Source organism: Cuculus canorus, chromosome 23, assembly GCF_017976375.1.
Source record: "Cuculus canorus isolate bCucCan1 chromosome 23, bCucCan1.pri, whole genome shotgun sequence".
Lineage (NCBI taxonomy): Eukaryota > Metazoa > Chordata > Aves > Cuculiformes > Cuculidae > Cuculus > Cuculus canorus.
The window spans coordinates 4,341,397-4,369,272 of record NC_071423.1 but is presented as its reverse complement, the minus strand read 5'-3'; the positions used below and the strand labels follow the sequence as shown (position 1 = coordinate 4,369,272).

The 27,876-nt window shown below is 57.1% G+C and overlaps 2 protein-coding genes across 5 annotated transcripts in view; one reads left to right on the top strand and one right to left on the bottom strand.

The window, feature by feature from the left end:
- ZBTB16 (zinc finger and BTB domain containing 16) overlaps nt 1–16,764 on the top strand; it is a 63,509-nt gene extending 46,745 nt beyond the window's left edge. For both annotated transcript variants that reach the window (XM_054086975.1, XM_054086976.1), the window contains exons 5-7: nt 12,328–12,498; nt 14,668–14,835; nt 15,108–16,764. In XM_054086975.1, the coding sequence (XP_053942950.1) occupies nt 12,328–12,498; nt 14,668–14,835; nt 15,108–15,337 (569 nt within the window). In that variant the 3' untranslated portion in view covers nt 15,338–16,764. The remainder of the gene's footprint in view (nt 1–12,327; nt 12,499–14,667; nt 14,836–15,107) is intronic.
- A 5,505-nt stretch (nt 16,765–22,269) lies between these two features.
- Nucleotides 22,270–27,629, bottom strand: HTR3A (5-hydroxytryptamine receptor 3A). 3 transcript variants are annotated; one of them, XM_054087221.1, is made up of 10 exons: nt 27,545–27,629; nt 26,918–26,920; nt 25,504–25,667; nt 25,299–25,343; nt 24,834–24,943; nt 24,085–24,254; nt 23,723–23,883; nt 23,258–23,468; nt 22,949–23,182; nt 22,270–22,789 (listed from the first exon to the last, which is right to left on the bottom strand). In XM_054087221.1, exons 1-10 carry the CDS (start codon nt 27,627–27,629, stop codon nt 22,491–22,493), a joined length of 1,482 nt encoding a protein of 493 aa, XP_053943196.1. In that variant the 3' UTR covers nt 22,270–22,490. The 3 variants fall into 3 exon arrangements, with proteins under 3 accessions (XP_053943196.1, XP_053943195.1, XP_053943194.1); XM_054087220.1 differs by lacking the exons at nt 25,299–25,343; nt 25,504–25,667; nt 26,918–26,920; nt 27,545–27,629 and having other exon boundaries at nt 22,270–23,182; nt 24,834–25,160; XM_054087219.1 differs by lacking the exons at nt 25,299–25,343; nt 25,504–25,667; nt 26,918–26,920; nt 27,545–27,629 and having other exon boundaries at nt 22,270–23,468; nt 24,834–25,160.
- Between the last annotated feature and the right edge of the window lie 247 nt (nt 27,630–27,876).

Here is a 27,876-nt window from a genome sequence, read left to right as displayed (position 1 = left end):
TCGGCTCGGGTGCAAGGATCACGGTTCCTATAGAGGATCCAGGAGTGCCCTGTCACGCACCAGAATGGACGGAATTGGTGCTGAGTTTAAACCAGGACTCCTTATCTTAGGAAACAAATCTGGTTACCCATCCTACAGGGAAGGTGCAAAGACATTGTTCCTGGCACCTTCAAACACCGTCAATGCCCAATAGGAATCCTCAACCAACCTGGGAAAATCAGATTTGGGGCTGGGGAGCTGCTGCCAGAGGCACCACCGGGGTTTTGTGACTGAAGTTGTGAAATGCCGAGAGTGAAGATGCTTTAGTGGCGGCTGTGACATTTTTAGGTACAGGCATCCGAATGGAGCCAAATGTGCCATGTGCAGGCGTGGCATCTTTTGTGCAGCATCGCCTGTGAATGTATTTATAAGAACCTTGGAAAAATGCTCCGAGCTTAATTTTGGCTGCTGACGGGGAGCGGAGGTTCGCTCGCTCCAAACCCCGGCTGCGTCAGGAGGAAATGAAAACGATGAGCCGAGGAAGGGAGGTAAAGCAGAGCAATCCGAATGCATCCAAACCAAAGCCCTGAGCTTTTTCAATCCTCTCGTGGTCAAGTTTATTTTCAGAGAGGACTGAAAATGGTACCGGTCGAGGGAAGGGCGAGCAGCCTAAGCTTGCTGTCCCTCTTGTGCTTCCCAGCTCGTGGCCCAGATGCTCTTCCCACACGAGCCGGTGTCTTGAAGGGAAAGCGCTTTTTGCGACCGTTTGTTCCTATCAAAATGAGAGCTGGGACAGCTATGCTTCCCGTCGGAAGCCTCTGACATTCAGGACTGTAATTCACGATGCAGGCAGCTGTGTTGCATCCGCCAGCTTGCCCCTGCCACCTCTGAGCGTAGCGCACGGCCGCGGCGTGCTGGGAGCTCATGGGCAGCGCACGGAGCGGGGTCGTTGGCATCGCCTCGTTAGCTCCATCGTCAGTTGGGCCATGAGTGCCGCCGGCCGGGGCTTCTGCAGGATCCCGGGTCCCGGGGGGTGCAGCACAGAGCCCCTTTGTCTGACAGTAATGTCCTGTGACAGCGCTTGAAATCCGAGTCCCGGAGCACATTCCTGAAACTGGGAATCTCCCTGCCTCCCAAAGCACAGCTGCTTTTTCCACCTTTACGGTAAACGGCAGTAAAAATTGCCCACACTTCAAGGTGGGCTCATTGGGAAGCGCAGTGAAGTTGGGCTTCGTGTGAGCAGCTGGAGTCACCAAAACCAAGCCGGGAGATGGAAACGTGGCAGACCCACGCATCCGCGTCCGCAGCCAGCGGCCAATGGCCAGCCTTTAATTTTCCTGTGCAAATACTATTTAAAGCACGATGAGAAAAGCCCTCTCGCTAAGCTACGGAGAAATCTTTCTTGTCCTTTAATTCTAGATGAAGGGGATTAGTGTGAACATATTTAACCTCTGACCCGCGGACAAAAGCATTATCAAATTTAGTTGCCGAGTGGCTCCTCATTTAACCGAACCACGGCAGTATCTCAGCAATTTTTTTTCCCTCCCTCTCTTGAAAGCTTTAAGATCCGTTGTTGCCCCGGAGAACCGGGGGACCTGGCAGCCTCCTGTGCTCACATTCAAGATGTTTGGCAGAGCCTCAGTAAAGGGAACCGGCACTGCTAGAACCCGTGGAGGCTCCAAAAAGCAAGCAAAGCCCCTAAAAAAGCAAAACTATCTGCAGGTTGGGCTGGTTTTGCCCTGGTTTCTTCATGCCTGCCTTGGCACTGGCCACGCGATGACTTGGAGAGCTCTTGGCCATAGCTCCGGAGCATGGAGAGATGCTTCTCCTACCCCTTTGCTCCAGAGCGGGAAAGAAAACACCCTGGTGGTTCTCGTGCTCTGGGGGATGCTTGGAGCTGCCACGTTGGGGTTTTATAAAATAGGGATGAAATGCGGGCAAGGAGGTGGCCGGGGTCTCCTGGTCCGGCAGAGGAATGCCGAGAGGGGCCTCTCGTCAGGAGCCGGTGTCCGTTTACAGTGCATCTCTCATAAACCCGGCGGCGGGGGCGAGGGCAGGGGGACCGGCCCTCCTGGTATGTGATTGATTATCTGGTATTTATGCCATTGAGGACTTTTCAGCGGCTCGGGGTCAGGGGGTCATCTCATGTGTCTTGCTGCAAATCCGCTTCCTTTTGTACAGTGCGGGCTGGGTGAGCAGACACACAAAAACAGCTTTTTCTTTTCCTTGGGAAAAAGGGGAGGGGGGCGGGCTGGTGTCAATGAATTTTTTTTTTTCAGCCTTTCCTGAATAGTGTCCTTTTTAATTCCAAAGAACTTTTAATTAAAAGTAGCAGGAAAGTTCATCTCGACAAGGTTTAACTTACCTTAGCAGTTACTTTTGTCCCCCGGGATTCGCGTCTCCCCGCTTTACAAAAAAAAAAACCCCACACGAAACAGGGGAGAGGCTGCTCTCAGGACCATTCTGCTGCTCCCCAGCTTTACCGAGAGGCCCTTTTCATCTTTTCTCTTCTTTTTCTTAATGGTGGGGGTGCAGGAATAATAAGCGGACGCTGCGAATCCCGGCTTTGTGCCTCGCCGCAGCCGGTGGCTCCGCTGGCCATGCTCGGCCAGGGGCGGCCGCCTGTGCTGCCAAAAGGGTCCTTTCATCGGTTGGGATGCGAACCGGGGCTCCCTGGTGCCACCGGAGGATGCCAGAGTGGTACCACCCTGGCTGGGAGACATCCAGGACTGGGTGGGTGGTGGGCGAGTGCCGCTCTGTGCCAGGTGAGGTGATGCCGATGGTGGTGATGGCAGTGGTGAGGATGGTGATGGCAGTGGTGATGCTGATGGTGGCTGTGATGACGCTGGTCTCCCGCGAGATGGGATGCTACAGCCCCATAGGTGAGCACAGGGGCACCGTGGAGGGTAGGACATCACACTACTCACCGAGCACATCCCCTAAGACCCTCCTAGTAGGGAAAAGCGCACACCCACCATGATAGGCCAGTTGGAAAATGCTCACCTGGGAGATTCTTTGGCCAGAAAGAGACGGGGGTGGCTCTCAGTGGACCAGAAACACTGGTGAGAGTTTCATCTCCTCGCTGAAGATCTTTGTTTAACAATGGAGCAGTTTCCAAAACGTTCATTTAACCATTACTGAGAAAGCAGTGGGGAAAATATGTTAGGTTTTCAACAGAAAGTCAAATTATTTTTTCAGCTGGTTCCACTCCAAATTCCAGTTTGGAAGAGGAAATCTGGGAAGCCGGCATGGTGACAACGAGTAAGCGAGTAGATGACAGCTTTGCTTCTGATGTCGTGGCCAGAAATACCGCTGCAAATTGCCTTTGGTTGCCCCAGGGGAAATGTTTGTCCTTGGGAAGGGCAGGGATGGATCTGCATCGTGTGGCTTCCTTGGGAATGGCAGGGATGGATTCAGGATTCTCCAGGATGGAGAGCGCTGGGACTTAGAGGAAAGCAGCACCGAGGGGAGTTGCTTCACAAAGACAGGCAGATACCGACCAGATGAATGCATTTTGTTCAAGTGGTGTTTTTTTTGCTGGGAAAGAGGGAAGCTTTTCCAGCTGTGTCTTTAGGAGTGGCAGGAGCTGAACAGAGGTTTTTGCCAAGGCTGATCAGGCGCAAGGGAGTTGGGATGCACGAGGCACATCCATGCAAGGCACATCCGTTCAGCAGCGCTAGCGTCCCTGAGCATCGACCCCTGCTGCCGGCATGGAGCCAGCTCTGGGGCACGTTTGGTCGCTGCAAAGGAGAAGTGCATGCCCCTGCTCATAGGTATCTTTTCAGAGTTTCTCCTGGCTCCAAGCTTGCTGTTTTTCACACATGTTAAGGCTGAACTGCCGTCGTTGTCTCCTTCGGGGATTTAAACTGAGACCAGGTTGCGAGGTGCGGTACCGCCCGGCTCTCCCTGCTTGGCTGCGCAGCCAGACAGGCTCACTGCCGGGTTTATCGCTCCAACCAGTGCGCAGAGAACCCTTTGGTGGCCACCTCCAGCTCCCGCCGGCTTTGTTCAGTGGTAGCACTTCACCAACACCACCATCCCGCATCCTCCCATCCCTGCTCCCCGGTGTGGGTTATCGTATTCCTGGTGTTGCAGTTCTTGCCGTGACAGTGAGCTTGTTGGTACCAAAATGCCTGAGGGGTGCTGGAAAGGGAAGGCTGTCCTCGTTGATGTGCTGTGGTTTTGGCAACCTGAAGGTTTTTGATGTATATTGATATATTTTGATGGCTATTCAGTATAAGGAAAAGGCCCTGGGGATTTCACCTTCTGCAATGCCGGCACGCCTCTGGCTTTGGCCAGAAGGCTTCAGGGGTTGTAAACATCTTCAAACAACCGCTTGGCCTAAAATAATAGAAATTAGGCTCAAAAGCGCAGTGCACCGTAGGTGCGAAGCCTCCGCAGCGCGTTCCCAGGCTTCTGTGGTGGTGAGAGTTCGGGAAGCTCTCTCCTCCCCAAGCCGAGGGATGGAAATGCAGTAAATCGGGATTGGTGCCTAAGAAGCTCATCAGAATTTCATCCCCAAAGGTGAGGTTTTGCTTGACACTCGGTTTCTCGAGGAGAAAAATGTGCATGTTCTCTGTCAGTGCAGGTCTGGGTGATGCTGAGCATGCCTCTTCCTTCCAAAGCCTGCGGATTGTGTTTGGGCAGGGCAGGACACGACTGGATGCTGTCGCAGCCAGAGAGCAAAGGTGGCTCTTCCCATGTGCCGGAGAGAGGGGGTCGGATGGGAGATGCTCAGGGGGTGACTGGTCACAGGGCCACACCTGGACCCACGCCGTCCTCCGGGAGCATCCCTGGTGGGCAAGGGACCACCTGCACCCCTTGATTTGGGCTCAGCATCCCACCCTGGAGATGGGGGCTGCGCCGCGCTCCCCCTCCACAGCTGATCCAGCCTCCCTAAAACCACATCCCTCGATATGGTCCCTGTTTGGACCCACGGGCTGGCTGGCAGCGTTCACCCCGCGCGGGTCCAGCTGCCGCCGTGATTGACGCAAAGCCAGTCTATAAATAAAGTCTTTCTCTCCTCTCATAAAGACTTTGCGGTTTAGTTTGCTTTCAAGGTCAAGATCAGACCTTTCTAAATAAACACATATCAAAGGATCATTAGCGGAGCAGCACTGTTAAATTGAGATATTAACTTCTGTCAGCCGCGCGTTTCCTTTTTGTTCTGTAACTCGCGACTGTGGCGGGTTTTTATTATTTTGGCCCTAGGCGGTAGCATCTGGCTTCTGTAGAGACTGTAAAAATTAAAAAGCAACACAAATCATTGCGAGAGAAAAGCAGTAAATTCAATGATAAGAATTTAAAATTAAAATGTTTCGGCGCTTTTATATTCCGCGAAACATGAAACGAATGAGTTGTGTGCCTGTTGCCATAAAGCCGCCGCTGCTAATAGTCGCTGGGCTTCTTCCCTCCCCGCTCGCTCTCGCTCGTAATCGTTCTTGCCTGAGCAATCGCAGAGACGCGTGATGAAGGAAAGCGATGGTGGTGATGATGGTGGCGGCGGTGGAGATGCAGGGCGGTGGGAAAAGGGGTGAGGTGCTGCCGGTGGGACCCGGGGGAGCACAGGGCCGCCCAAAAGAGAGGCAAGAAGGGGATGCGCTCGTCCTGCCGTGCTGAAAGGGAGATGGAGAGGTCGAGCAGGGAGGGTGTGACTAATGCATGGGGTCACTGAGATGCTGGACCGTATTGTCCCCCAGGTCCAGATGGCCCCCAGAATAAATCAGTCCCAGCGGGCACGAGCTGCCCATGGCAGCGCTGAGCTCAGGGCATGGTGCCTGCTCTCCAGGCTGCTTGCAAGAACCCACATTTCGAGCATCCTCCACGTGCATCCCACCCCAGCGGTAAGGGGAGCAGGACTGCAGCCAGGCAGCAAGCAGCACCGTGCATCTCTACGGGGGTGGAAAACGAAGCGGAAAACGAAGCATTTAGGTTTGGGGTTGGACTTTTTTTGCGAAGTCAGTGTGGTACATCTGCTCTGAAACACCGGGGCTTTTCTAGCCGCTGGTAAAAAGGTGGACGGGTGCCGAGGCAGCGGGCAGTGCCAGGAGGAGGCAAACCCTGCCCTCCTGTTGTAGCCAGGGCAGCCACATCCAAGCCACCCCCAGAGGAAAACCGTCAGCAGAAGAGCAAGCAGCACCAGTCGCTTTTTAAGAATTAATTTCCCGTAGTCGGTTAAAGTTGAGAAGAAAGCTCTGCTATCTCCAAGTAAATAATAATAATCAAACAAATGCCCCCTTGGGAGAAGTTGCCTCCCATAAAGATGTTAATTAGCGTGGAAGCCGAGCTGTGGAGTCCAGAGGCAGCCTTTGAAACCGGTATGATTTGGTGACTCTGAGATGAAATGTGTGTATCTTGTGTGTTTACCGTTGGGCGGTGGCTTTCCCCCCTCTCTCTACTCAGCCACGAAGGTTGTAGAGTTGCTGGGTTCCAACCAAGCAGTCGGTGTGGTAGTGAGTGCCACCATCACCCATCAGTAGCACCGAAAACCATGTGTCCACGTGCACATGTGCGGGCATCATCTGTCCCAACAGCAGCGTCAGGGAAGCTCTTCCACACCGCCCCACAGGTTTGCTTCAGCGCTGCCACCAAAACCACCACTTTTAGTTTCATAATAATGCCAAAAATAGGGAAGTTGTGGCTGCCCCATCCCTGGAGGTCTTCAAGGCCAGGTTGGATGGGCCTTGGGCAGCCTGAGCCAGTGGGATGTCCCTGCCCATGGCAAGGGGGGTTAGAACTAGATGGTCTTTAGAGTCCCTTCCAACCCAAACTATTCTATGATTCTAAAACAGGCGCTGAAACTGGGTTAATCTTCTGACGCTGAGCAGCTCTCATCCACCACCCTCCCAGGGCAAAATGCATCCTTGGTGCCTTGGTGCCAGCATCCCTGGGACTGTGCCGGTGCCTGCTGCTTCAGCCTGTCCTTCATCACGCATCGTCCTCCTCGGCTTGGTGCCAGTGGGGCATGCGCGGCATCCCCAGGGAGCCCTCTGTGCTGAGCTGAGCCTGGCGCCTCAAGTGTGTCCTTAAGCCCGACTGGCTCTAAGGGTTCTCAGTCTTATCCTTCCAGGCGTGGCCCAAGTTGGGGCAGGAAGGGGGCCTGTCCACTGTGTGTGATGGCAGCGATGGGGTCGTGTGTGGTGAAGCCCCAGCTGATGCATCCCTTGCTGGCATCCCAGACCCTCCCCTGCCCACTTCCCCACAGGCAAGGCTGGCAAGGATGGCTATGTGAAGCTCCAGGCTGCAGTCACCGATGGTTTCATCCACTCTCCTGCACATCCCCAAGGATGCTAAAAGCGCCGTCCTCCCCTAACGCTGCTTTTCATGCACACCAGCAGCCCTGCAGCTGCAGTCACCAGCATTGTCCGGGAGGTGGAGGCTGGTAGGGAGCCCTTGACGTGCTGACAAAAATACATCAGGCATCTCTGAAATCTCATCTAGGAAGAGCCAACAGCCCCTGCGCTCCTGCTCCACGCAGCCAGGATGTTTTGGAGCCGTCCGCCTTGGTCCTAAGGACAGTGGCGATTTCAGTGCTCCCCTTTGGCACGTGCGTCGCGTAAGCGATAAATACAAAGGCTGAAGAAGGAGTCAGTCTTGTTGAAGACCTCAAACCTGCAGGACACGAGTCGAGGGGTTGGAGTTTTACAGTGGGGTGTGAGAGGCCACGATGGGTTCTGTTGGCGTCCTTCGATACATACATCCTCGTGCCTGCCGCAACACCACAGCCCGCCCAGCATGCCCCTCTGCAGCCTTTGATTACAGGTTTCTATCGATTATTGCTGTGATGGATGGACAGACCTGACTCATTTTTTGAGCCTTGTTGCATCACTCTGAGGAGAGTCAGCAAAGATGGCAGCGTTCGGAGGATTCAGGGAGGGGCGGTTTGGTTTGCACATCCTGGCGTTGACTCCGTGTGGCAGAGCCGTGCTGCCGCGGCGGGGGCTCGGTGGAGGATGCTTCACTGGCACGGTGGCATCGGTCCCTCTGCTGCCAGAGCATCCCTACTCCCCGGGTCACTCGACATCCACCTGCACCGAGGGTCTGGGTTCGGCAGCGCTGCCGCAGGATCTGGGGGCCAGTGGGACAGCACACCCACGCGCGTGCACACGGGGAAAAACTTGAAGTCAAATGTCTGAAAGTCAGATCCCTTTTTAGTATGAATTTGCTGTATCTCATTCTGAGCACTAATTCCAATTTAATTGCAAGTGGCCTGAAGCCTCTTCAATAGGAGTAACAAATGGTTTGATTTTGTAAACTTCATCAGACTGCATTTTAAATGCGACACACTAGCCCGGCTCGAATGCCAATGAAGCACTGAAGTAGCTCTCTGTTTACTAATTATCCGTTTTTACTTCAAGCCACGCTGGCTGGCTTGTCTGATTAAATCGGATTTGTGGGATAGAGAACAGCTAGCAGAGTTTTCTCTATAGTAAACGAGATTGAAACTATGGGCCGCCTGGCTGCACACTGTAAATTATATTTCCTTTTAAAGGGGACGTGTCGCCTTTCTCCCACCGGCGCACCTCCCGCATCCTAAACTTCACGGCGCGGGAGCACGCCCGGCTCCTTTCTGAAGGGAGACCCTCCCTGCCTTACCCAACCGCCTCCCGTGCCCATCGCCACACGGGCTTTATTTTAATTCCTCCTCCTGCGGAGGCAGAGGCAGGAGACGGCGCCGCGCTCGACGCTGCGATGCCTACAGCATCCCTCGCCATGAGCTGGACCGGGTGGAACAGCCCCGCAATGTCGCGTGTTGCATCTTGCTTGTCTTTATGTCCCCAGCAATTGCGTTTATTTGGAAGGGTGCTGCTGGGGAACCGGATCGTGCATCTCCAGGCTTGCAACCGTAGGGATTTTTCTCCCTGGAACAAGCATCCATCCCCTAAAAAACAGATTTCAGACCGCCTGCCTCACGCGATGCAGCTGGTGTGCTCTCCCAAGGAGCATCCAAATCCCAGCCTGCTCTGGCTTTGCCTCCAAGCCCCACGGCAACACTGGTAGCCGCCCCGTTAATGGTTACAGCTGCCAGCAAACAGCGCCGGCTCCGGCAGAGAGACATAAAACCGTGGAAGATGGGCGAAGGTGGCTGCGGACGCGGCATAACGGGGCTGCGCTTAAACCTCCCCGGTTGCTAAGACTTTAATTCTGCGAGCTTGACCTACGCCGCCTCCTCCCTCAGTTTCTATCTTTGTGCCCAGGGGCTTTTTATATTTTAATTTGCTTTTGAACGTCCTGCAAAATTAATGGTGCGCTCGGGGCCATTGTGCGGTGTACAGTAGAGGGAAGGGCCGGCGGCGCCCGCCGAGAGCCACCGCGTTTCCCGGGGAATGAATTGCTCGCCCGCCTTCGCCCCTTTTAATTGTTGACAGTAAAAAGCGTTTAAATGCTGCTTAATTTGTAATCATCTTCCCGCAAAAAGGGGAGAAACCATTAAAACGTCAGGGAAATGAATAAATCCGTCTCTCGCTGGTTTGGGGCGGCTGCGGTTCTTTATCGGGAGTGATTTTTCTTCTGATGGCTGAGGGCTGGCTCGGGGCTGGGAGCCCAGGGATGCGCTTGGGGTCGGAGTCTAGGGGTGCGCTCCAGCTGGGAGGCCGGGGATACACTTAGGGTGGGAGAACGGTGATGTACATGAAGTGGGAGCTCCTGGGATGCGCTCCAGCTGGGAGTCCTGGGATACACTTAGGGTGGGAGAACGGAGATGTGCGTGAAGTGGGAGCCCCTGGGGTGCGCTCCAGCTGGGAGTCCAGGGATACGCTTAGGGTGGGAGAACGGAGATGTGCGTGAAGTGGGAGCCCCTGGGGTGCGCTCCAGCTGGGAGTCCAGGGATACGCTTAGGGTGAGAGAACGGAGATGTACATGAAGTGGGAGCTCCTGGGATGCGCTCCAGCTAGGAGTCCGGGGATACACTTAGGATGGGAGAACGGAGATGTGCGTGAAGTGGGAGCCCCTGGGGTGCACTCCAGCTGGGAGAACAGAGCTCTGCTAGAGGTGGGAGCAGCTGGGAGACCAGTGCCGAGTCCCTGTGTTGCCCGGTGCAGCTCTCCTTGTGGCAGACCCAGTACTGCCAAAGCTCAGCTGCGGCAGTGATGGCAGCGACCCCAGGCACCTTCTCATGAGCTTTCCCTTTTTTCCCCACCTCCCATCCTCACCCCAAAGCTAGGACATCGCTGCACCTGCAAATCAATGATAAAAATCAACTTGACTGAAGGCCAGCGGTGGGATGGTGCCCAGCAGAGCCCCCTTGGCTGCTGGAGAGCCGCGTTGACCGAGCCCTGGGGCTGCCCACAAGCGGTGCTTGACCTCGAAGCTCCACATCCCACTGCCGGGCACTGTGCCCCACTCACGGGTGGATGCAGGGCTGTCTCCTGCCCCTTCTGCCTCCGCACCAGGCTGGCGCCGGCCTTCGCACCCGCGGATGCTCTGCTCTTGGACGGCAGCTCGTGCTGGCCAGCTGTGCCAGGGCACATTGACCTCCCCGTGTGGGGCGTATGTTGACTTACTGATGCATTAGCTAATGAAAAATAAATAACATTAAAAAATGCCTTTTGCAGCTCCCGGCAGGCAGGGGATGCCGAGCGCCAGGGATCCGGCACCATCCCCACGGACCGATGGGCGCATCGCCCCACGCGTGCACGAGGCGACTCGTCCCCATCGCTGCGGCTGCTGGAGTCGGCCTCGTATTTTGTTTTTTTTTCAAGCGGGGGCCAATTAGTTTCACAAATGAGGGCCCTACGGTGCCAGGGAGGATTTGTTACGGCCCCGCGCGCCGGCCCGGCGGCATTGTCCTGCCCTCGGCCCCTGCGGGAGCCCATTGTCCCCAGCCCCAGCGGGGGCTGCTGGCGGCAGATTTATCGGGGCTGGCGTCCCGCCGGCCAGGGCCTCCGCTCCGCAGCTGGCCGCGGGCTGGGGGCTCAGCCCCGGGGACCTTTGACCCGTCCTGCTGTCACCGACGGGGCCGCCGAGGGCCGCGGGGCCACATACCTCTCGGGATTTGCTTCGCACAGCCCGTTTGGGGCTGCCTGCCTTTTTTTTTTGTGTGTGTGTGTGTGTTTTTTTATTTTATTTTTTTTTTTGTCTCGGGAGCGTTTTGTCCGCAGCTGCGTGGGGGGCACAGAAGGGAGAAAGGCAGCTCCCGTGCAGGGCCGCCTCTCTTGCTGCTTTTATTCCTCTTTCACTGGGGATTTTTGCGGATTTCGGAGCGTTTCTGGGCAGCCCGCTGTGTGCCTCGCCAAGGCTGGGGCTGAGCATCCCTCCTGGTGCTGCTGCATCCCTGGATCTGCGGGCAGAGCCGGCCGCGGTGTGCCACCACGCCGTGGCGGCTGAGCGGCGGTGCTGGGATGGGTGATGGGTTGCACCAAGATGCTCTCCCAGATGCCCGTCACCCATCTGGTCCACAGGCTGATGGCGTGAGGCTGGGCTGGAGGATGCTGACGGCACATCCTACGCTGCCACATCCCTCCCAGCATCCCAGGCAGGATCCCGCTGCCCGACGTCTCCCTGCCCCGGTGCTGGTTAGGCAGCGCGGTGAGCAGCCCCTCTGCCCCTGCTGTTCCTAAAGGCAGCACAGATCCATTGGTTACCTTGAACATCTTGCCGCTGCTAATGAATTGCTAATACAATTTTCTAGATAATTTTATTTCCATAGTCCTCGCATCTTAATGTCTCCAAAAAAGCGAGCATTTATTTGCTTAATCTCCCCGCGTAATACAATTTGCACTGACTCATAGGTTCCGAACAATCAGCTATGCATAAACGAAAACAAATTGTTTAATAACACCAAGGTCTGATATTTTTATTGACGGTGTGTAAGTATCTGGGATTGGTTTTTTTTTTACCCTGCTCTTGCTGTTGTGTCGATGCAGCCAGTTTTACACCTGCGGTTGGTGGGATGGAGCTTGTGTTTGTGTTAGGGCTCAGGATCGCAGGTATTACAGGGGTGAGTGCGTCACCCTCTTGCATCCAACCCCCTGCTCCTGGGGTAGCCTTGTGCAATGTTTCTCGGGGTCCCCTTTCCCATGGGCGTTATGAGGTCTGAGCTCAGCTTGGAGGTGGTGATTGCCCCACAGCTGTGTTGCGTTTGGGCATCACAGAGCTGGAGCTTCCAGCTGCCTCCAACGCAATAAAAGCTCCTGCCTTCCTCCAGCATTATTTTTGTGGGGCAGTGCTGGCGGGGTTGAGGTGGCCAGAATCCCACCGATGGGACCCCAACAACACCCAGAGCTCTGCAGCTCCTCGGGTTCCCCCCTGGGTCTCCTCGCAGGAGCATCTGAAACGATTGGCAGGGCTGTGGGATGAGCATCCCGGGTGCCAGGTGGTGCCTAAGTGGTTTCTCTCCCTCTTTCGCAGGTACGGACATGGCTGTTTTCTGCCTGCTGTGCGGGAAGCGGTTCCAGACGCAGAGCGCCCTGCAGCAGCACATGGAGGTGCACGCCGGGGTGCGCAGCTACATCTGCAGCGAGTGCAACCGCACCTTCCCCAGCCACACTGCGCTCAAGAGGCACCTCCGCTCCCACACAGGTACGATGGCACCGCGGCTGGGGCAGCCAGAGCATGCTTCTTCCCTGTTTCATGGAATCATGGAATGGTTTGGGTTGGAAGAGACCTCAAAACCCACCCAGTTCTACCGCCTGCCATCGCAGGGACACCTCCCACTGGCTCGGGGGCCTCAAAGCCCCATCCAACTGACCTTGCCAGTAAAAAAAAGAGAAGAGAAAGGCGAAGTTGCCTTGAAAGCATTGAGGCGACTTCAGTTGAGGTTGTTTGGATTTAAAAAATGAAACAGGGAAAAAAAAAAAAAAACCCGTGTAATAAGTTGATCCGGTATAAGGTGACATGTGACCTTCTTAGGGGATGTGCGATCATACCCGCTTCATCGGCTTACGGGCGGTAGATGCACATAATCAGCCAGTGCTCGGCCTTAATGGGATTAGGGCAACCTGCGCTACGTGTAGCCGGTGCTCCAGTGGCGCAGCCCACCGGGCTTGGCTCCAGGAGAGCCGAGTGGAGAGCGGAGCTGTGACCGCATTACGGTGTGTCCTCAAGGCACCGCGTCCTCAAGGCATCCTCGGCTCCTCCACCAGCATCCTCAGGCACAGCCCTAGGGTGGCAGGAGGAGAGATCCAGGCTGCCTCGGCCCCTCCTGGTGCTCGCAGCTGTGCTGAGCACCGTTGTTGGGTCCAGCTGCAAACCCCCTCCAATGCAGGAAAAAGCAAATCCTTGGGTGGAGAGTGGGATCGCGTCGGGGAGTCTGCTTGCTGCTTTGCAGCCCCACGGCACACAGCCTCCGATGGGGATGGAGAAAGTGGCTCCTGGGGGGCTGCAGGAAGCGTCTCGCAGGGTCCAGGCTGTGGCCGGCAGCTGCCAGACCCACACGTGCGCCTGAGCGCGGGGATCCCGACGTGGGAAATGGGAATCGCGGGCTAACGATAAGCGTGTTAATGCCGAGCAACGGGGCTATTTATAGCCCGTAATCCAGTGACCTGGGCTGCGGGTCGGGCCGCCTGTGTCCCACCCCAACCTCTGATGCTTTAGCAGCTCCTGGCCGTGCAAAAACACGGATCATTGGTGCTTTAGGGGTATTTAATCGTGCTGCCTGGGTTCACCCTGCATGGATGCAGGATGCTCATGCTCCTCCTGGGGCTGGAGCACTCCAGGGGCCCCCATTCCCATTTATGTGGCTTCTCCTAAAAACTGAGCACGTGGAAATGCTGTCTGCCTTCAGCTGCAGAATCGCTGTCTTTGACTATGGGATTGAAAACTAAGGCACAAATTGGAAACGGGGAGGTGAAATGCAGCTGCCGATGGGCACAGCCTGCCTTGCCTTGGGCAGGGGAGGTACAAAATGCATCCTGAGCATCTTCCTCCTCCTGCTCCGGTGCCGAGGCAGCAGCAGGAGGCGGGGGGGGCACAAGTCTCTGCTGCAGCACATGGGGAGAAAGTAAAATATCATTTTAAAGAGGAAGCGAAAGCACAGGCATGTGAGTATATAACAAGAAGGACAATTTATGCCCAGGCACGAGTGCAGTTTGACACGGGGATAATGAAAAAACGTAGGTCATTGTGGATGACTTAAGCCTTCACAGCTGAAGAAAATGTATGAAATGCGGGGAACATTACACGCTTGGCAGCTTTGCACATCTGCAGCAGGACAAGTGAAATACAGTTGGCCATTCTTTACCATAAACTGTGCTTGTAGGATATGCGGCACAGAGAAATTGTAATTACAGTGACAAGACAAATCAGTAATATTTAAATATTCATGAACAAAGTCTCGGACGATCAATCTATCTTTATTGTCCTTGCCTTCGCGGCTGTAATAAATAAGTAGCTCGAGCCCTCACCTTTCCTTCAAATCATTCTGCCTTTGGTGCCGAACCAGAGTTCATTTATCAGCCGCACGGTTTGAAGCGCGGGAGACGCCCAGGGCTGGGTCTATGCCGGCGATGCCAGCTGAAAAGCCTGGGAACCGGTGAGGGAGGGTTGCCATCACTTCACTCTGCGGCAGACCCGAGCATCCCCTGCGGCCCTGGGATGTGGGGACCGGTGTGCCACGCCGGGGTGGCTGGGATGCTCCATTGCCTGGGAGGGCAGCGGCGGGTGCTAGGGAGAAATCCAGGCTGGGGAGCTGGTTTTGGCATGGCATCGTGGCCACGATGGTGGCTCTGATACCCGCCGGTGTGCTTGCAGGTGACCACCCCTACGAGTGCGAGTTCTGCGGCAGTTGCTTTCGGGATGAGAGCACGCTGAAGGGCCACAAGCGCATCCACACCGGCGAGAAGCCCTACGAGTGCAACGGCTGCGGCAAGAAGTTCAGCCTTAAGCACCAGCTGGAGACCCACTACCGGGTCCATACAGGTACGTGCTGGGGGCGTCTCTGGTGAGGAACTGGACCAGTTCCCTGGCAGAGATGCCAGCAGTGTGGATCAGGGCAGCGGCCGGGGATAACGAACCATCGGATGTGCCAGCATGTAAGTATTGTAAATAGCAGATCAATAGTGAGATCGGTTTTGCTGTTCATTACTTGGTTATTGGCTGTGCCCGCCGCGGCAGCGTCGATGCCGGGCAGTTAATTAGCGCCTGGAGGCTCCGAGCCCCCGCTGACACCCCTGTCTCCCCATCTCTCGCAGGTGAGAAGCCCTTTGAGTGCAAGCTGTGCCACCAGCGCTCCCGGGACTACTCGGCCATGATCAAACACCTTCGGACCCACAACGGCGCTTCCCCCTACCAGTGCACCATTTGCCTGGAGTACTGCCCCAGCCTCTCCGCCATGCAGAAGCACATGAAGGGCCACAAGCCGGAGGAGATTCCCACCGACTGGCGGATAGAGAAGACCTATCTCTACCTCTGCTACGTCTGAGGGAGGAGGCGCAGGGGCGGCGGGGCTGAGTGGCAGAGAGGACTGGGCAAAAAGAAAAACCACCAAACCCGCAGTGTCCACAGCCTTGTTTGTTTTCGGTTCTCGTTCATTGCTTCTCGCCAGAAGGATCCTGCGGCTCACGCCCCGGGGAGGGGGGGATGCACCAGCCCCTTCCCCAGCCCCGTCCGCTCCCCCTCCTCAGCTGCTTGTGCGCCCGCTGCCCTTGCGCCCTCACTGCAGAGCAGCTTTCACCCCTTGCAGCTCCCGGGGAATCAGCTCCAGCCACCGGCGCTGCCAGGAAGACCACATAGGAATGGCACTCTTCCTCAAAAGTGTGTGTATGTGTGTGGCTGGTGCTTTGGGAAGGCTTTAATCTCTGGTTTCCTCTCTCACTACATAGACCCCACCGTGTATGCCCCGCTGAGGACCCCAGCTCACGTGCGGGCACGGCTCTGCGTGAACCTCAGCCCCCCCCCCCCCGGCTTTTGGGGGGTTCCTGTGGTCCTGGGCTGCGGCGTCGCAGGTGGGAGAGCGCTGGCATCCGGCGAGCCTTGAGCACTTCAGTGGGAGCATCCCCAGGGTGGATCCCGGCCGGAGGAGGGTGTTCGGGGTAGGGCACCGTCTGCGAGCCGGGCTGCCTTGCCGAGCTGCCCGGGGTCTGGGTGAGCGCGAGGGGCACACGAAGGCTGTCGCCCTCCCCGTGACCAAAGACCTCTCTATGCATTTCCCCTTTCTTCCCCACCCGCTGGGAGGCGAGGGCGAAGCCCCTGTGGGGAGATGCAGCCGGTCTGGTGATGTGTCGTCAATGCCAGTGCCCACGTGGGCGCTGCTGGTGCACAGCATTTGGGGTTTTTTTGGGGGGGGATCCTCTTGTTTCTGCTAATTTGGGGTGCCCAGAAGGTGCCGAGCGTGTTTTTTTTGCCCAGCCCTCAGCTGCAGGAGCCCACGTGCGAGGGGTGCCCGGTGGCAGGTGGCTTCGCTCGCCGCTTTTTTAGCTTTTCGTTCGTTTTTTTTGGACTTTCTTTTGGAATATTTCCGCATTTAGCACATTTTACTTGAAATTACCTCATTTTTTTGTGACCTCATGAGCTTTTATTGATTTGGGGGGGACGGGGGGTGGCGTGGCTGGGAAGGTGTGAGCCGCGTGCCTGGCAGTGGAGGAGCAGCGCGGTGGCAGTGTCCCTGCCGGCCTCCCGTTGTGCATTATCCTTACCAAAACTGGTATTTTTTGCCTGGCCCCGTGGGGTCGGGGCTGTCGGTTCTGAAGCTACCTCTTGTGTTCGTTTTTGTTGTGTTTCTCTTTTGCGGTTGCGGAAGCGGGCTCTGCGGTTTCCATCCCGCGCGGCACTTGCGGCCATGGCTTTCTTTTTGTCATTTTGCTGCGTTTGAGTGAAAAGAGGGCGAGGGGGGGGGGGGGAGAAGTCAGGGGAAGCGGGATGGGGGTCTGGATGCGGTTTGGAGGGATGCTGGTGGCCCCTCTTGGTCTGAAGCCATCTCATCTCTCTGTGGCTGTGGGAGCAGCATCCTCCCTTGCGCCCCGGTGCAGCTTTGCACGTGCGGGACTGTTGCTGCTCCGCCTAGGGTTGCCGCCGCTGTTGTACAATCCGGGATGTGACTGTGGAGAACGGCTTGTTTAATTGTTGTGCCTAAGGAAAGGAAAAAAAAAAAAAAAGAAAAAAAAGAAAAAAAATATATTAAAAAAAAACAAAACACCTAGTTCTTTCACATGAAAAGTTGCTGCAATTTCTGGTGCGTGCGCCGTAGCTCCTGCGGTGCCCGGGCGCTGCCGGCCGCCTGTGCCACGGTGCCGCTGAGCTCATGTGGCTTTTTTTTTTTTGCTTTAACCTCCCCTCCTGCCCCACTGTCTCCTTCCCTCCCTTAGTGCTGCAGCCACACGCTGTTGTGGGGTGGGTGTTGGAGCGATGCCGCAGCGCTCCTGTGCCCGTTTGCCGTGGCGCAGCCCCTGCCGCCCCTCCATATATATTTAAGTATATATATGTGTATGCTAGCAGTGAGGACCAAGCGCCCCGCGGAGCCTCCCGGGCTCCCTGTCCCCTTGCCTTGTCGTCGGTGTCGTGAGCGCCCGCCTGCCCGTCCCGTTGCTCTGTGTTGCCGCTCGTGGTTGGGGTCCGTCGCTGTCCTCGTTCCGTCTACCTCAGCACCTCTCTGAGCCCGGGCGCAGAAGGTGCCCAAGTTCCCTTTTGGTTTTCTCAGAGTATCTATTATTGGCTCCTATTTTTTGTACGATTCTCTCTCTTTCTCTCTCTCTCTCCCCACCTCGCCGTCCGCTCCCCTGCAGATCCGCTTGCGAGTCCTCTCTGTCCTTTAGCCACAGATGCCGTTAGCTAAAAGTTTCCTGAAAAATAAAGAAAAAAAGACAAAAAAAAATATATAAAAATACCCAGTTGTGGTGTCTTCTAGTTGCAGCTCTCTCCGCATCTGCCTTCGTCCTGTGTAGATTCAGATGCATTTCTTTGTAAAACTTCAGTGTTTTTGACAGAGGAAAAAAAAAAAAAAGACAAAAAAAAGAGAAACAGAAGAATATACTGCTGCAGGTTTTTTTCTCTCCATGTGTCACTAAGTGAAGTTCGTGCCTTCTATAGCAAAGAGAATATTTTTTACATCCTACTAACAGTAGATTTTTTTGTAGTGAACATTTTTTGTATTTTTATTTATAAGTCTCATAAGGAAAAATAGCAATGTTCAGTTGTATACCTTGAATCTGCAGTTAGAAAACAACAACAAAAAAAAACAACCAATAAAGTTAATTCCGTTGTCTCGGCCTGCCGTCTCCTGTTCCTGTGCCCCGTGCCTGCCCGGAGGAGGAAGGATGCATCCCAACATCTCATGGGGGAACCCAAGGCAGTGAGTGTAGGGGAGCTGTGGTTGCGGGGGTCTCATCCCTAACCCGATGGGTAGGGGTACCCTGGGGGTCCCATCCCTAATGCGATGGTGGGGGTGCCCTGGGGGTCCCATCCCTAACCCGATGGGTGGGGGTGCCCTGGGGGTCCCATCCCTAACCGGATGGGTGGGGGTACCCTGGGGGTCCCATCCCTAACGCGATGGTGGGGGTACCCTGGGTGTCCCATCCCTAATGCGATGGTGGGGGTGCCCTGAGGGTCCCATCCCTAACCCGATGGGTGGGGGTACCCTGGGGGTCCCATCCCTAACCCGATGGGTGGGGGTGCCCTGAGGGTCCCATCCCTAACCTGATGGGTGGGGGTACCCTGGGGGTCCCATCCCTAATGCGATGGTGGGGGTGCCCTGAGGGTCCCATCCCTAACCCGATGGGTGGGGGTACCCTGGGGGTCCCATCCCTAACCCGATGGGTGGGAGTGCCCTGAGGGTCCCATCCCTAACCGGATGGGTGGGGGTGCCCTAGGGGTCCCATCCCTAACCCGATGGGTGGGGGTGCCCTGAGGATCCCATCCCTAACCCGATGGGTGGGGGTACCCTGGGGGTCCCATCCCTAACCCGATGGGTGGGGGTGCCCTGAGGGTCCCGTCCCTAACCCGATGGCTGGGGGTGCCCTGAGGGTCCCATCCCTAACCCTATGGCTGGGGGTGCCCTGGGGGTCCCATCCCTAACCCGATGGCTGGGGTTGCCCTGGGGGTCCCCCCGGATGGGGAGCAGCCCCGCGTGCTTCCCCGTCCCCCCACCTGCCTGCGCGCTCGCCGGGGAGCTGAGCAAGTTTGCCTCAATGAAAGTGAACTCGTTCATTTAAACCTGACTGCGGAGTAGTCTGGCCCCCCGCTGCGTTAATTATCCTGTAGTTCTCGACTGATTGCTGTACACTAAGCTTAAGCCCTCCTTTATTTATTTACTGACTACATTAACGGCAGCGCCTGCACCGCTTTTGTGCTGCGGCGCAAACCCTACGGTGTGGCACAAACCCTACGGTGTGGCACAAACCCTACGGTGTGCCACGATGGGGCTGGGCAGGTGCTGCCCGCGGCACCCGGCCGTGCCTGTGCCCCACGGGTGCCGCCCGCCGTGGGGATGACGATGCGGTTAAACATTAATTACGGCGCGGTTGGGAGTCTCTGGATGTAAAGCATCTCCTCTTTTTCCAGGGGTGGATGGCGTGTGCCGGGCTGTGGCGTGTGTTGGTGTGGGAGACCGGGCTCATCCTGCGCCCTGGGGTTTCACGGCAGGTTTGGGGGGGCTGCGAGCTCACCCCAAGATGCGGGTGGCAATGCTGCCTTGCAGAGCTCCCCCAGCGCGGCTCTCGCGGGGAGGCGTTGGGCAGAGAGGGGAGAACTTTGGTGAAGGCAAGCAGAGGTGGTCCTGGTGCAGGCGACCTGCGGCATCCCCAGGAGGAGGGGGTGAAACCGCGCTCCGGCGTTTGGCCCGGTACTAAGGCGCTCTGTAATAACAGGGAAATTGGTTGTAGGACCGGGCCTTTGTCTGCACACTTGCGCAGCAGCTGGGAACGATTATGCTGCAACAATGTTCTGTTCCATCAACATTATGTCCTCATTAAACCTTTATTAGTAGATTAGATTCAGATTTATTGATTTTATTTATTTTTTTTTTTTTTAAAGGGGAAAAATCCAGGCTCCTCTCGGAGAGATGCCTGGAACTTTTTCCCAGTGCGCGGCGTTACCCGAAGCAGCGAGAGGGCAAAGGGAGAACCTGGATCCTTCCTCTGGCATGGGCAGCCTCCTCTTCCAGGAGGGAAGGATCGCTGACCTGCAGCAGGGGGTGGGTTGGGCGTGGGATGGCTTCCTAGCGCGAAGAAGGATGGAAGACCAAACACGGCCATCGACGTGGTCCATGGGGATGCAGCGGCACAGGTGAGCATCTCGTGGTGGGTCTCCAAGGGGCACCAGGAGTTCCAGTGGGCAGGAGAGGGATGGTAAGGCTGGCTCAGGTGTCTCCTTGTCCGCTCAAACACACCGGCTGGGCAGCATCGCGTGCCCAGGTCGATGGGCCCATTGGATTTGTCTGTTGGAGCGTTTGATGTTACATGAAGGCGGCTCATTCCAGAGGGTGTTAATTGCCTGCTGCAGTGATCAGGTCTGTAGCACCATCGATCTCGGCAGGATCAATGGGCTGATTTAGTGTCTCGCGAACTCTTTAACTGGACACCTCATCAATAGGCAGCCACTTACAGACCATCAGCGCATTAGCGCGGGCCGGCGCTGGCAGGAGCCCGCTCCGCCCGTCCTCAGCCCCCCTGTCACTCAGCAGGGAGTTTTCCTACAGGTGACGGCTCTGGGACGGTGAGCGGGGCCGGTGGGATTGGTGGTGGACATAGGACCACCGCATGGCCCACAAGTCTGATGGTACGCAGAGGCGCTCCTAGAGCCTGGGATGGGCCTTCCTGCCATCTCCAGCACTTTTGAGGATGATGCCCACGCTGGGCGTTCAGGAATGTGATGGGTGGGCTGTATCTTGCGGGGTCAAGGGCAAGCACAGCAGGGTTGGGAGCTACCCAGAAACCTCTATTGATGTTTTGTATGTCATCGTCATGACCCCCTGGCACCACCAGCTCTGAAACGAGGGGTGGGCTCTGCACTGGGCGGCTCTTTTCCTTACAGTCTGGGCTCATTCCCAGCCCCGCGGCTGCTCTGGGGTGCAGCCAGCAGCTCCTCCTGCTCCCCTTGGCAGGTGAGACTGACCAGAGCTGCAGGAGCGGGCAGTGACCCCACAGCCTCTTCCAGCAGCGAGTGCATGCAGAGCCAGTTCCGTGTGCATCCCGGTTCATTTGGGATTCTCTCCCAGTTTACTGCACCACTGGGCAGGAACGCGATGGGGATCTGTGCACAGGGGCCAGGAGAGAGGAATAGAGACCCACGTGGAGCTCAGCAAGCAGGAGGAGAAAGGCAGAGCAGGACACGTATGTGGCCCCTGGTGCTTCCTTGCACGGAGCTGGGGGCTTCCTCAGGGGACCCTGGGGCCAGAGGGAGGTTGTGGGGACCCCCCTGGTGCAGCAGGGACCCCCACTTCAGCACCTTCCCACTCTCCGGGGAAGCAAAGACCCTCCTGGGGCAGCAGGGTCCCCCAGGGTAGCTGGTATCCCTCTGGGACAGTGGGGACCCCCACCTCCTTTTCAGCAGGGATCCCCCCCCTCGAGGCAGGAGAGACCCTTGGCGTGATGAGACCACCGCCTCCCCAATTTCAGCAGGAATCGCCCCCTCCCAATTCCAGCAGGAACACCCCCTATTGAAGCACGAATCCCCCCCCCATTTAAGTAGGACCCCCCGCATTTCAGCAGGGCCTCCCAGTGCAATGAGGAACCCCGAATTTCAGCAGGAACACCCTCCCCTCCCAATTTCAGCAGGATCCCCCATTCAGCAGGACACCCCCAAAATTCAGCAGGGACCCCCCCCAGTTCAGCAGGACACCCCAGTGCGGTGAGGAACCCCCTATTCAGCAGGGCCCCACTCTTTCCGCAGGACCCCCCCCTCATTTTAGAAGCCCCTCCCCATCCAGCAGGGTCCCCCCATACTGCAGTAGCTCCCCCATCCACCAGGACACCCCGCTAAGCAGCCCCCCCCCCACGTGCGGGAGCGGCGCGGGGCGGAGGGGCCGCTGTCCGCGGTGCTGAAGCGGCGGCGCGGGACGGGGGCGCCAGGGCGGGGCGGGGGTGGCGGTGCCCCGTGGCTGCTCCAGGGCGAGGGCAGCGGGCTGGGATAGAGACCGCTGCCGGGATCCAGAGCTGGGATAGAGACCGCTGCCGGGATCCAGAGCTGGGATAGAGACCGCTGCTGAGACCCAGAGCTGGGATAGAGACCACTACCGAGACCCGGAGCTGGGATAACGACCGCTGCCGTGGCCCAGAGCTGGGATAGAGACCGCTGCCGAGGCCCAGAGCTGGGATAGAGACCGCTGCTGAGACCCAGAGCTGGGATAACGACCGCTGCCGAGGCCCAGAGCTGGGATAGAGACCGCTGCTGAGACCCAGAGCTGGGATAGGGACTGCTGCCAAGGCCCAGAGCTGGGATAGAGACCGCTGCTGAGACCCAGAGCTGGGATAGAGACCGCTGCCGAGGCCCAGAGCTGGGATAGAGACCGCTGCTGAGACCCAGAGCTGGGATAGAGACCGCTGCTGAGACCCAGAGCTGGGATAGCGAACACGGCCGAGACTCAGAGCCAGGGCAGCGGCCCCCAAGACCCCCACCCCTCCGCTCCCAAAGGCGTGTGCCACTCAGGCATCCCGCCACACTGACCAGAGGGTGCCCAGTGTGACGCTGTAGGATAGGACGGCCACTAGGTACGCGCGGAAGAGCAGGACATCCAACACGTAGCCTACTTGCAGCCACTCGTGGGCTGCACCACGGAACTCCTCACGTTTTTCCAGGAACTGGCGGATGGCGGTGATCTCACGCAGGACGCCCTGCATCAGCAGGGACCCCTCAGCATGCCCGGCAAAGCCTGGTGTGGACCTCGTGCTGCCCACCACCTCGCCCTCCCGGGGATCCTCGCAGCTGTAGTTGTTCAGCTTGGCTGTGGGATCAAGAGAGACAAGTGAGAAAAGCCTCTTGAAATGGGGAGCTGGGATTTCTGCGGGTGACCTGGGCATCCAGGTTGCCACACAGACAGGGCTATATGGATGTAGAAAGCTACCTGGAACCCAGTCCCCTTCGGTACCCGTGTGTCCCTTACCTGTGCTGTCATTGTTCTCCACCTGCCTGGAGATGTCTGAGCTCTGCGTCCTACTCTGGCTGAATTTCTTCCTGTCGCGGATGCAGAGCAGGACAGTGGCTCGTTCCAGCAGCAGGCGCTTCACCCAGTCAGGGACGTGGGGCTGCAGGTCTTGCTTGTGCACCAAGCGCACGATCAGGATGGTCTCCGTCAGGCTGATGACGAGCAGCGCCATGCACACCACGAAGTAGGTGCCTGTGGAGACGTCAACGCAATGAGAGCCCTGCAAAGGCTCACGCTCAGAGCATGGTCCAGGCGGTGCCAGCATACCTATCAGTGGGGTGCCAACGGCAGTAGCCGGCAGCGTGTCGGATACAATGATGAGAAAAACCGAGTAGCCCAACAGGAGGGTGATCTTGAAAGAGACCCTCTCGCCACTGTTGGGAGGGAGGTAGAAGCCCACGATGTCCATAACCATCAGGAAGATGCTGGGGAGCAGCAGGCTGACTGTGTAGAAGAGGGGGCGTCGACGGATGACTACCTGCAGGACAGAGAGAGACACAGAAGGCTCAGCGAAGGGTCAGAACGAGAGCTTGAGCTGGTGCAGCCCTCTGACAAGGCATACGGGGGTGGTGGGGTGCACTAGGGTGAGCTAAAGCAAGATCTCAGCCCTGGGACCCTCCTGCCTACAGGCAGGAGCCCCGTGGTGTGGAGTAGCTGGGTGATCAATCAACAGGGATGGTGGGAAGACCTAGCATCCCATCCCTGAGAAGAGTGGTGGCCAAACACCCTTACGTAGAACTTCATCTCAGCGTAGCTGTCACTGCTCTTGACGCTGAACTCCTGGAAGTGGCTGAGGATGTAGAGCAGCTCCCACTCGCCCTGGTTCATGAAGATGCTCCGGTCGAACTTGACCAGCTCAGGCTGCCGCCACAGCGAGAGGTTGAGGTCACGGACTAGAGGGCAGAGGAGAGAAGAGGTGAGGACCAAGGATGCTCAGCCCCAAGAGCTGGCAACTGCCAGCACCTCCCTGCACACATCCCCGATCCACTGGGGCCATCTAGAGGGGCGAGTTGCCTTCTGCATGGAGCTCCAGCCCAGCAAAGGTCCTGCCCACTCCTCGTGAGCCCCCTGTCTGTGGGGGTCCCAGCACTCACTGTGGTGCAGCCAGCTGGTGAAGGTGAGCGAGCAATTCTGGACGTCGAAAGGGAAGTTGTAGATGTCCAGGCTGCAGGCGGTCATCACCTGGATGGGTTTGAGGTTCTGCACCTCCCCGTGGTGGTCAACGTAGACGTAGGGGACATGGGGGGACTTTCCAACATCCACACTGTGGGGCATGAGGTACAGAGACCAGGGCTGGGGAGTGCCCTGGGCGGGGGGTCCTCCTGCCAAGCAGCATTTTGGAGGGGAACTGCCCAGAAGCCGGGGGTTTGTCCCCTGAGCTGGTTATTTTGGTGGTACCCATGCAAGTACGCCTGCCTGGCATCACCTCTGTGCTGTCCAGGCTGCTGCCCTCTCCCAGCCCAAGGAGGCCTTGTTTTCTTGTCCCAGAACTCTCTGGAGCTGGTGGGAACACCTTAAATCCCAGCAAAGCAGGGATGGATGCTGGCTGGCTTTGCAGGAAGGGCCAGCAGCTCTGCAGCTGCCCTCGTATTGTGCAGCCTTCACAAAGCCTTTCTCCAGATATCTGGATCCCACCCCCGGCACAGCGCGGGTAATTACTGACAGTTGCAGTTAGCCAGCGTTGGAAATGGCCCAACTGCCAAGCCGTTCCCCATCTGCAGCTCGCCCGATGCGGGGAGGCTGCCAGCTCTGTGCCAGGAATACAAAGCGCAGGGTGGCGGTGGGCAAGGGGGCTCCAGCCCCCGGCTCCCTGCCACAGTCCCGGGGGTTTCACCTTACTCACAACTCATTGATGAGGATATCAGGCACCCAGATGTTCTCCATGGGGAGGGAGATCTGTGTCAGGTTGTCAAAACGCGCCGGGTCCCACCTGAGGAACTCATCCGTCCAATGCTGTGGGAGAAAGGAGAGGAGCTTGGAGGGCAAGTTCTCTTCCACCCTGCTGGGACCCAAACGCATGCCAGGACACTGCCGTAGGAACCACTCTGCAATGCCATCCATGAGAGGGAGGAAAGGACCATCCTCCAGCTTTTGCACCACCCAACGGTGTGAAGCACGGAGCATGAAAGCCGTGCCTTAGGGTTCATGCCCTACAGAGGTCTTGTCATCCCCTGGGTTGAGTTCCACCTTTCTGCACTCCTGCATGCCTCTCCCACGGGAAACCTGTATTTGCAAGCGTGCTCGGTCCTGGGGGGGTGGTTCCCAGTGAGGGGGGGGGGGGAAAGGTTGTATGGTCTCATCTGCTCACCTGCCTGTACCAGATGTAGGTGGTGAGCACCTGGTTCTTCTCATCCTGCAGGAAGAAGAAGACATAGCATCGGCACAGGGGGTATCGGCACTCTGGAGCATGGGCAGAGCGTGCCAGGAGGACGCTGCACACCAGGTCCGGTTCCCTTTGCTGTGGACATGCAGAAGCTGCCGCAGCCCATGTGAGATGGGAGCAGAGGACTCACCACACCGAGGATGGCGTAGACCATGAGGTCAATGGCCACGTTGGTGGTCGTTCGCCAGTCCCGCACGGGGCGGGTGCCCTTCTGGTAGTGGGACAGCAGGTAGTGGGACAGGCGACGCAGGGCGGGGTCAGCGGGATCTGGCTTCTGGCCCCTCTGCTGGGTACCTGGAGGAGATGGAGGGAGGGATGCGGGCAGGGATGGAGAGCTGCTGGCACTGGGGCAGCAGCTGCAGTTGCCCAGGGCTGTGGTGGGAACCACAGGGTGCTGCTGGCTGCCATCCCTCTGTTACCAGTTGGGATTTCCCATCAAAGTAAAACAGGAGTACCCTGATAGGAAACAAAATTATCAGCCAGAATCAACACCTAATATTGTATTAATATCTTCTGTGGATGGGGCTGTGACCTTCCCCAGACCTCCGAGGGCAGAGCTGCCACCTTCTGCCTCTCCTGGACAGATGCAAGGACAGTGGTGGAGGGGGTGACAAGGTACTCACAGCCCCCAGGTAGTTTCCTACCACTCACACCTTCCAGGGAATGTCTTCTTTGCTATGCGAGTGGAGAAGGCAAAGGTCAGAGATGAACTAGGATGCTAAATTCATTTATTAGGTATCTCGGTATTTATTGCTCTTGGCACCTGCATCCTCGCTGCAAGGCAGCCGGCGACGCCGCAGCCGAGCCAGGGCTCGTGGCTTTGCTTTGCAGCAAGCCCAGCCCGAGTCTAATTGCAACGTAATGAAAGGGACTAATTGGAATAGATCTGCGGGAACTTGGGAAAAGCTGCTGGGAAGGGAACTTTAATCTGTCTTTTAAGTTAAAAAAAAAATAAAATAACCAGCATCCTCAGCCCCTCCAAGTCTGCATGTGATCAGTAACGCCAGGGAGACGGCTGGGCGCACTGCCCTCGCCCAGGCAGGCGTGTGCCAAAGGAGGCGGCTCGGGGGGCCAGAGGCAGCAATTAGGGTGAGGGGAGGAAAACAGGCGCTGTCGTCATCGCAGCTGAGGCCAAGTGGCCTTTCCTGCTGCAGCTGGTGGCAGCTGGCTGGTGCTCGTGCTCCTCCTCGCACCTTCTCCTCCTCTTCCTCCTCCTCACACCTGCACTGCCGAGCTCCAGGTCAGGATGCTCTGGCTTCGTGGAGGGAGTATTGAGTTAGGTTTGCTCCAACCACTCCTCCATCCGCTGCGGATGCCAGTCTGCCCGGCCCCAAACCTGTGCCAACAACTTGCCGCGTGCAAATTAGCACAGCCCTAGCATACGAGACCTTCCTGCCCCCTTGCCTCGGGCATCACTGGGGCAACGGCATCCTCGCTCCCGCTCCTCTTCTGCCACCTCTAACTGCAGGACAAGATTTGAGAGTCAGGAAGGATGCCCTGAAGCGAGGGGCTCTCTGACTAGTCCGAAGACCCAGCACACAAACCTGCTGAAAGCTTTCAGCTTTACTATCGTACCCGTTCTCAGGAAGGTTAAACAAGAAAAGACAATAATAGTAGCTGGTGGACGTTGCGGTGGTCAGCTTTGCGCCGTGCCGAGCTGAGATTACAAACCATGGGCACCACATCGCTTCTGCACGCTGTCATCCCCCAAACCCAGCTCTGCATTACGAGGGATAAAACCTTGTACCAGAGAAATCGCTTTATAGGATGAAGTGCTCCAGCAGCAGCTTCCAGACAGAGGGATGCAGGCAGGAGGTCACCCAGTTTCTCCCTCTCCATCCCCAGGGCTGGGACTCTCCGAGCTTCCAGACTACTTCGAACTCCCACACCGACAAGCCCACAGCACCAAACTGGGTTCAAACACCGCATTTTCAAACACATCGCCCAGGCAGGCAGCACCTCCAGCAGTGGCATCTCTTGCACCAAAGCCTTCCCACTCTTGGGCTTCTCCCAGGTACGTCGCTTTTCAATAGTATTAAGGTCTCTAAAAAGCAGCCTTTGCACGCCATGCAGCACTGCTTGGGCTTTAGGAAGGTGTCACACCGTGCCTGTCGGAGGACCTTTGCTCTCCCCAAGCCCCCACAGCCCTGCTTGCACGTCGCACTCCTTACCTTGGCTCTGCAGTGTCAAGGCGAGAGGCAGCAGGGCCAGAAGCGCCCCGAAAGCGGTGAACATCATAGGTCTGACAGCTCCCATCTGCTCTCCCTCCTCTCCACCTCCCAGCCTGCCGGCTCTGCAGAGAAGTGAACCCAAGCAGGGAGGCAGGCAGCACTCCTTGCTCGCTTTCCCCCCGCCGTTGGGCTTTTAAGAACGCCCAATTAATCTCGCGATCAGCCTCTCCTGCTGCATCAAGTTTCAGGCTTGGGAGGATGCGAGAGGAACCCACTCCACCACTCCCCCACCCCGCCATCTCCCCCAGGGCTCCCTCATTCCCTGCCATGGA

Bases quoted from the DNA above. Each gene is read 5' to 3' on its own strand.
- HTR3A (XM_054087219.1), bottom strand. From the start codon at position 25,114: ATGCTCCGTGCTTCACACCGTTGGGTGGTGCAAAAGCTGGAGGATGGT. The intron at 24,255-24,833 runs GTGAGTAAGGTG...CATGCCCCACAG, and splicing joins GATATCCTCATCAATGAGTT to TGTGGATGTTGGAAAGTCCC. The intron at 23,884-24,084 runs GTGAGTGCTGGG...TCTGCCCTCTAG, and splicing joins CACCAGCTGGCTGCACCACA to TCCGTGACCTCAACCTCTCG.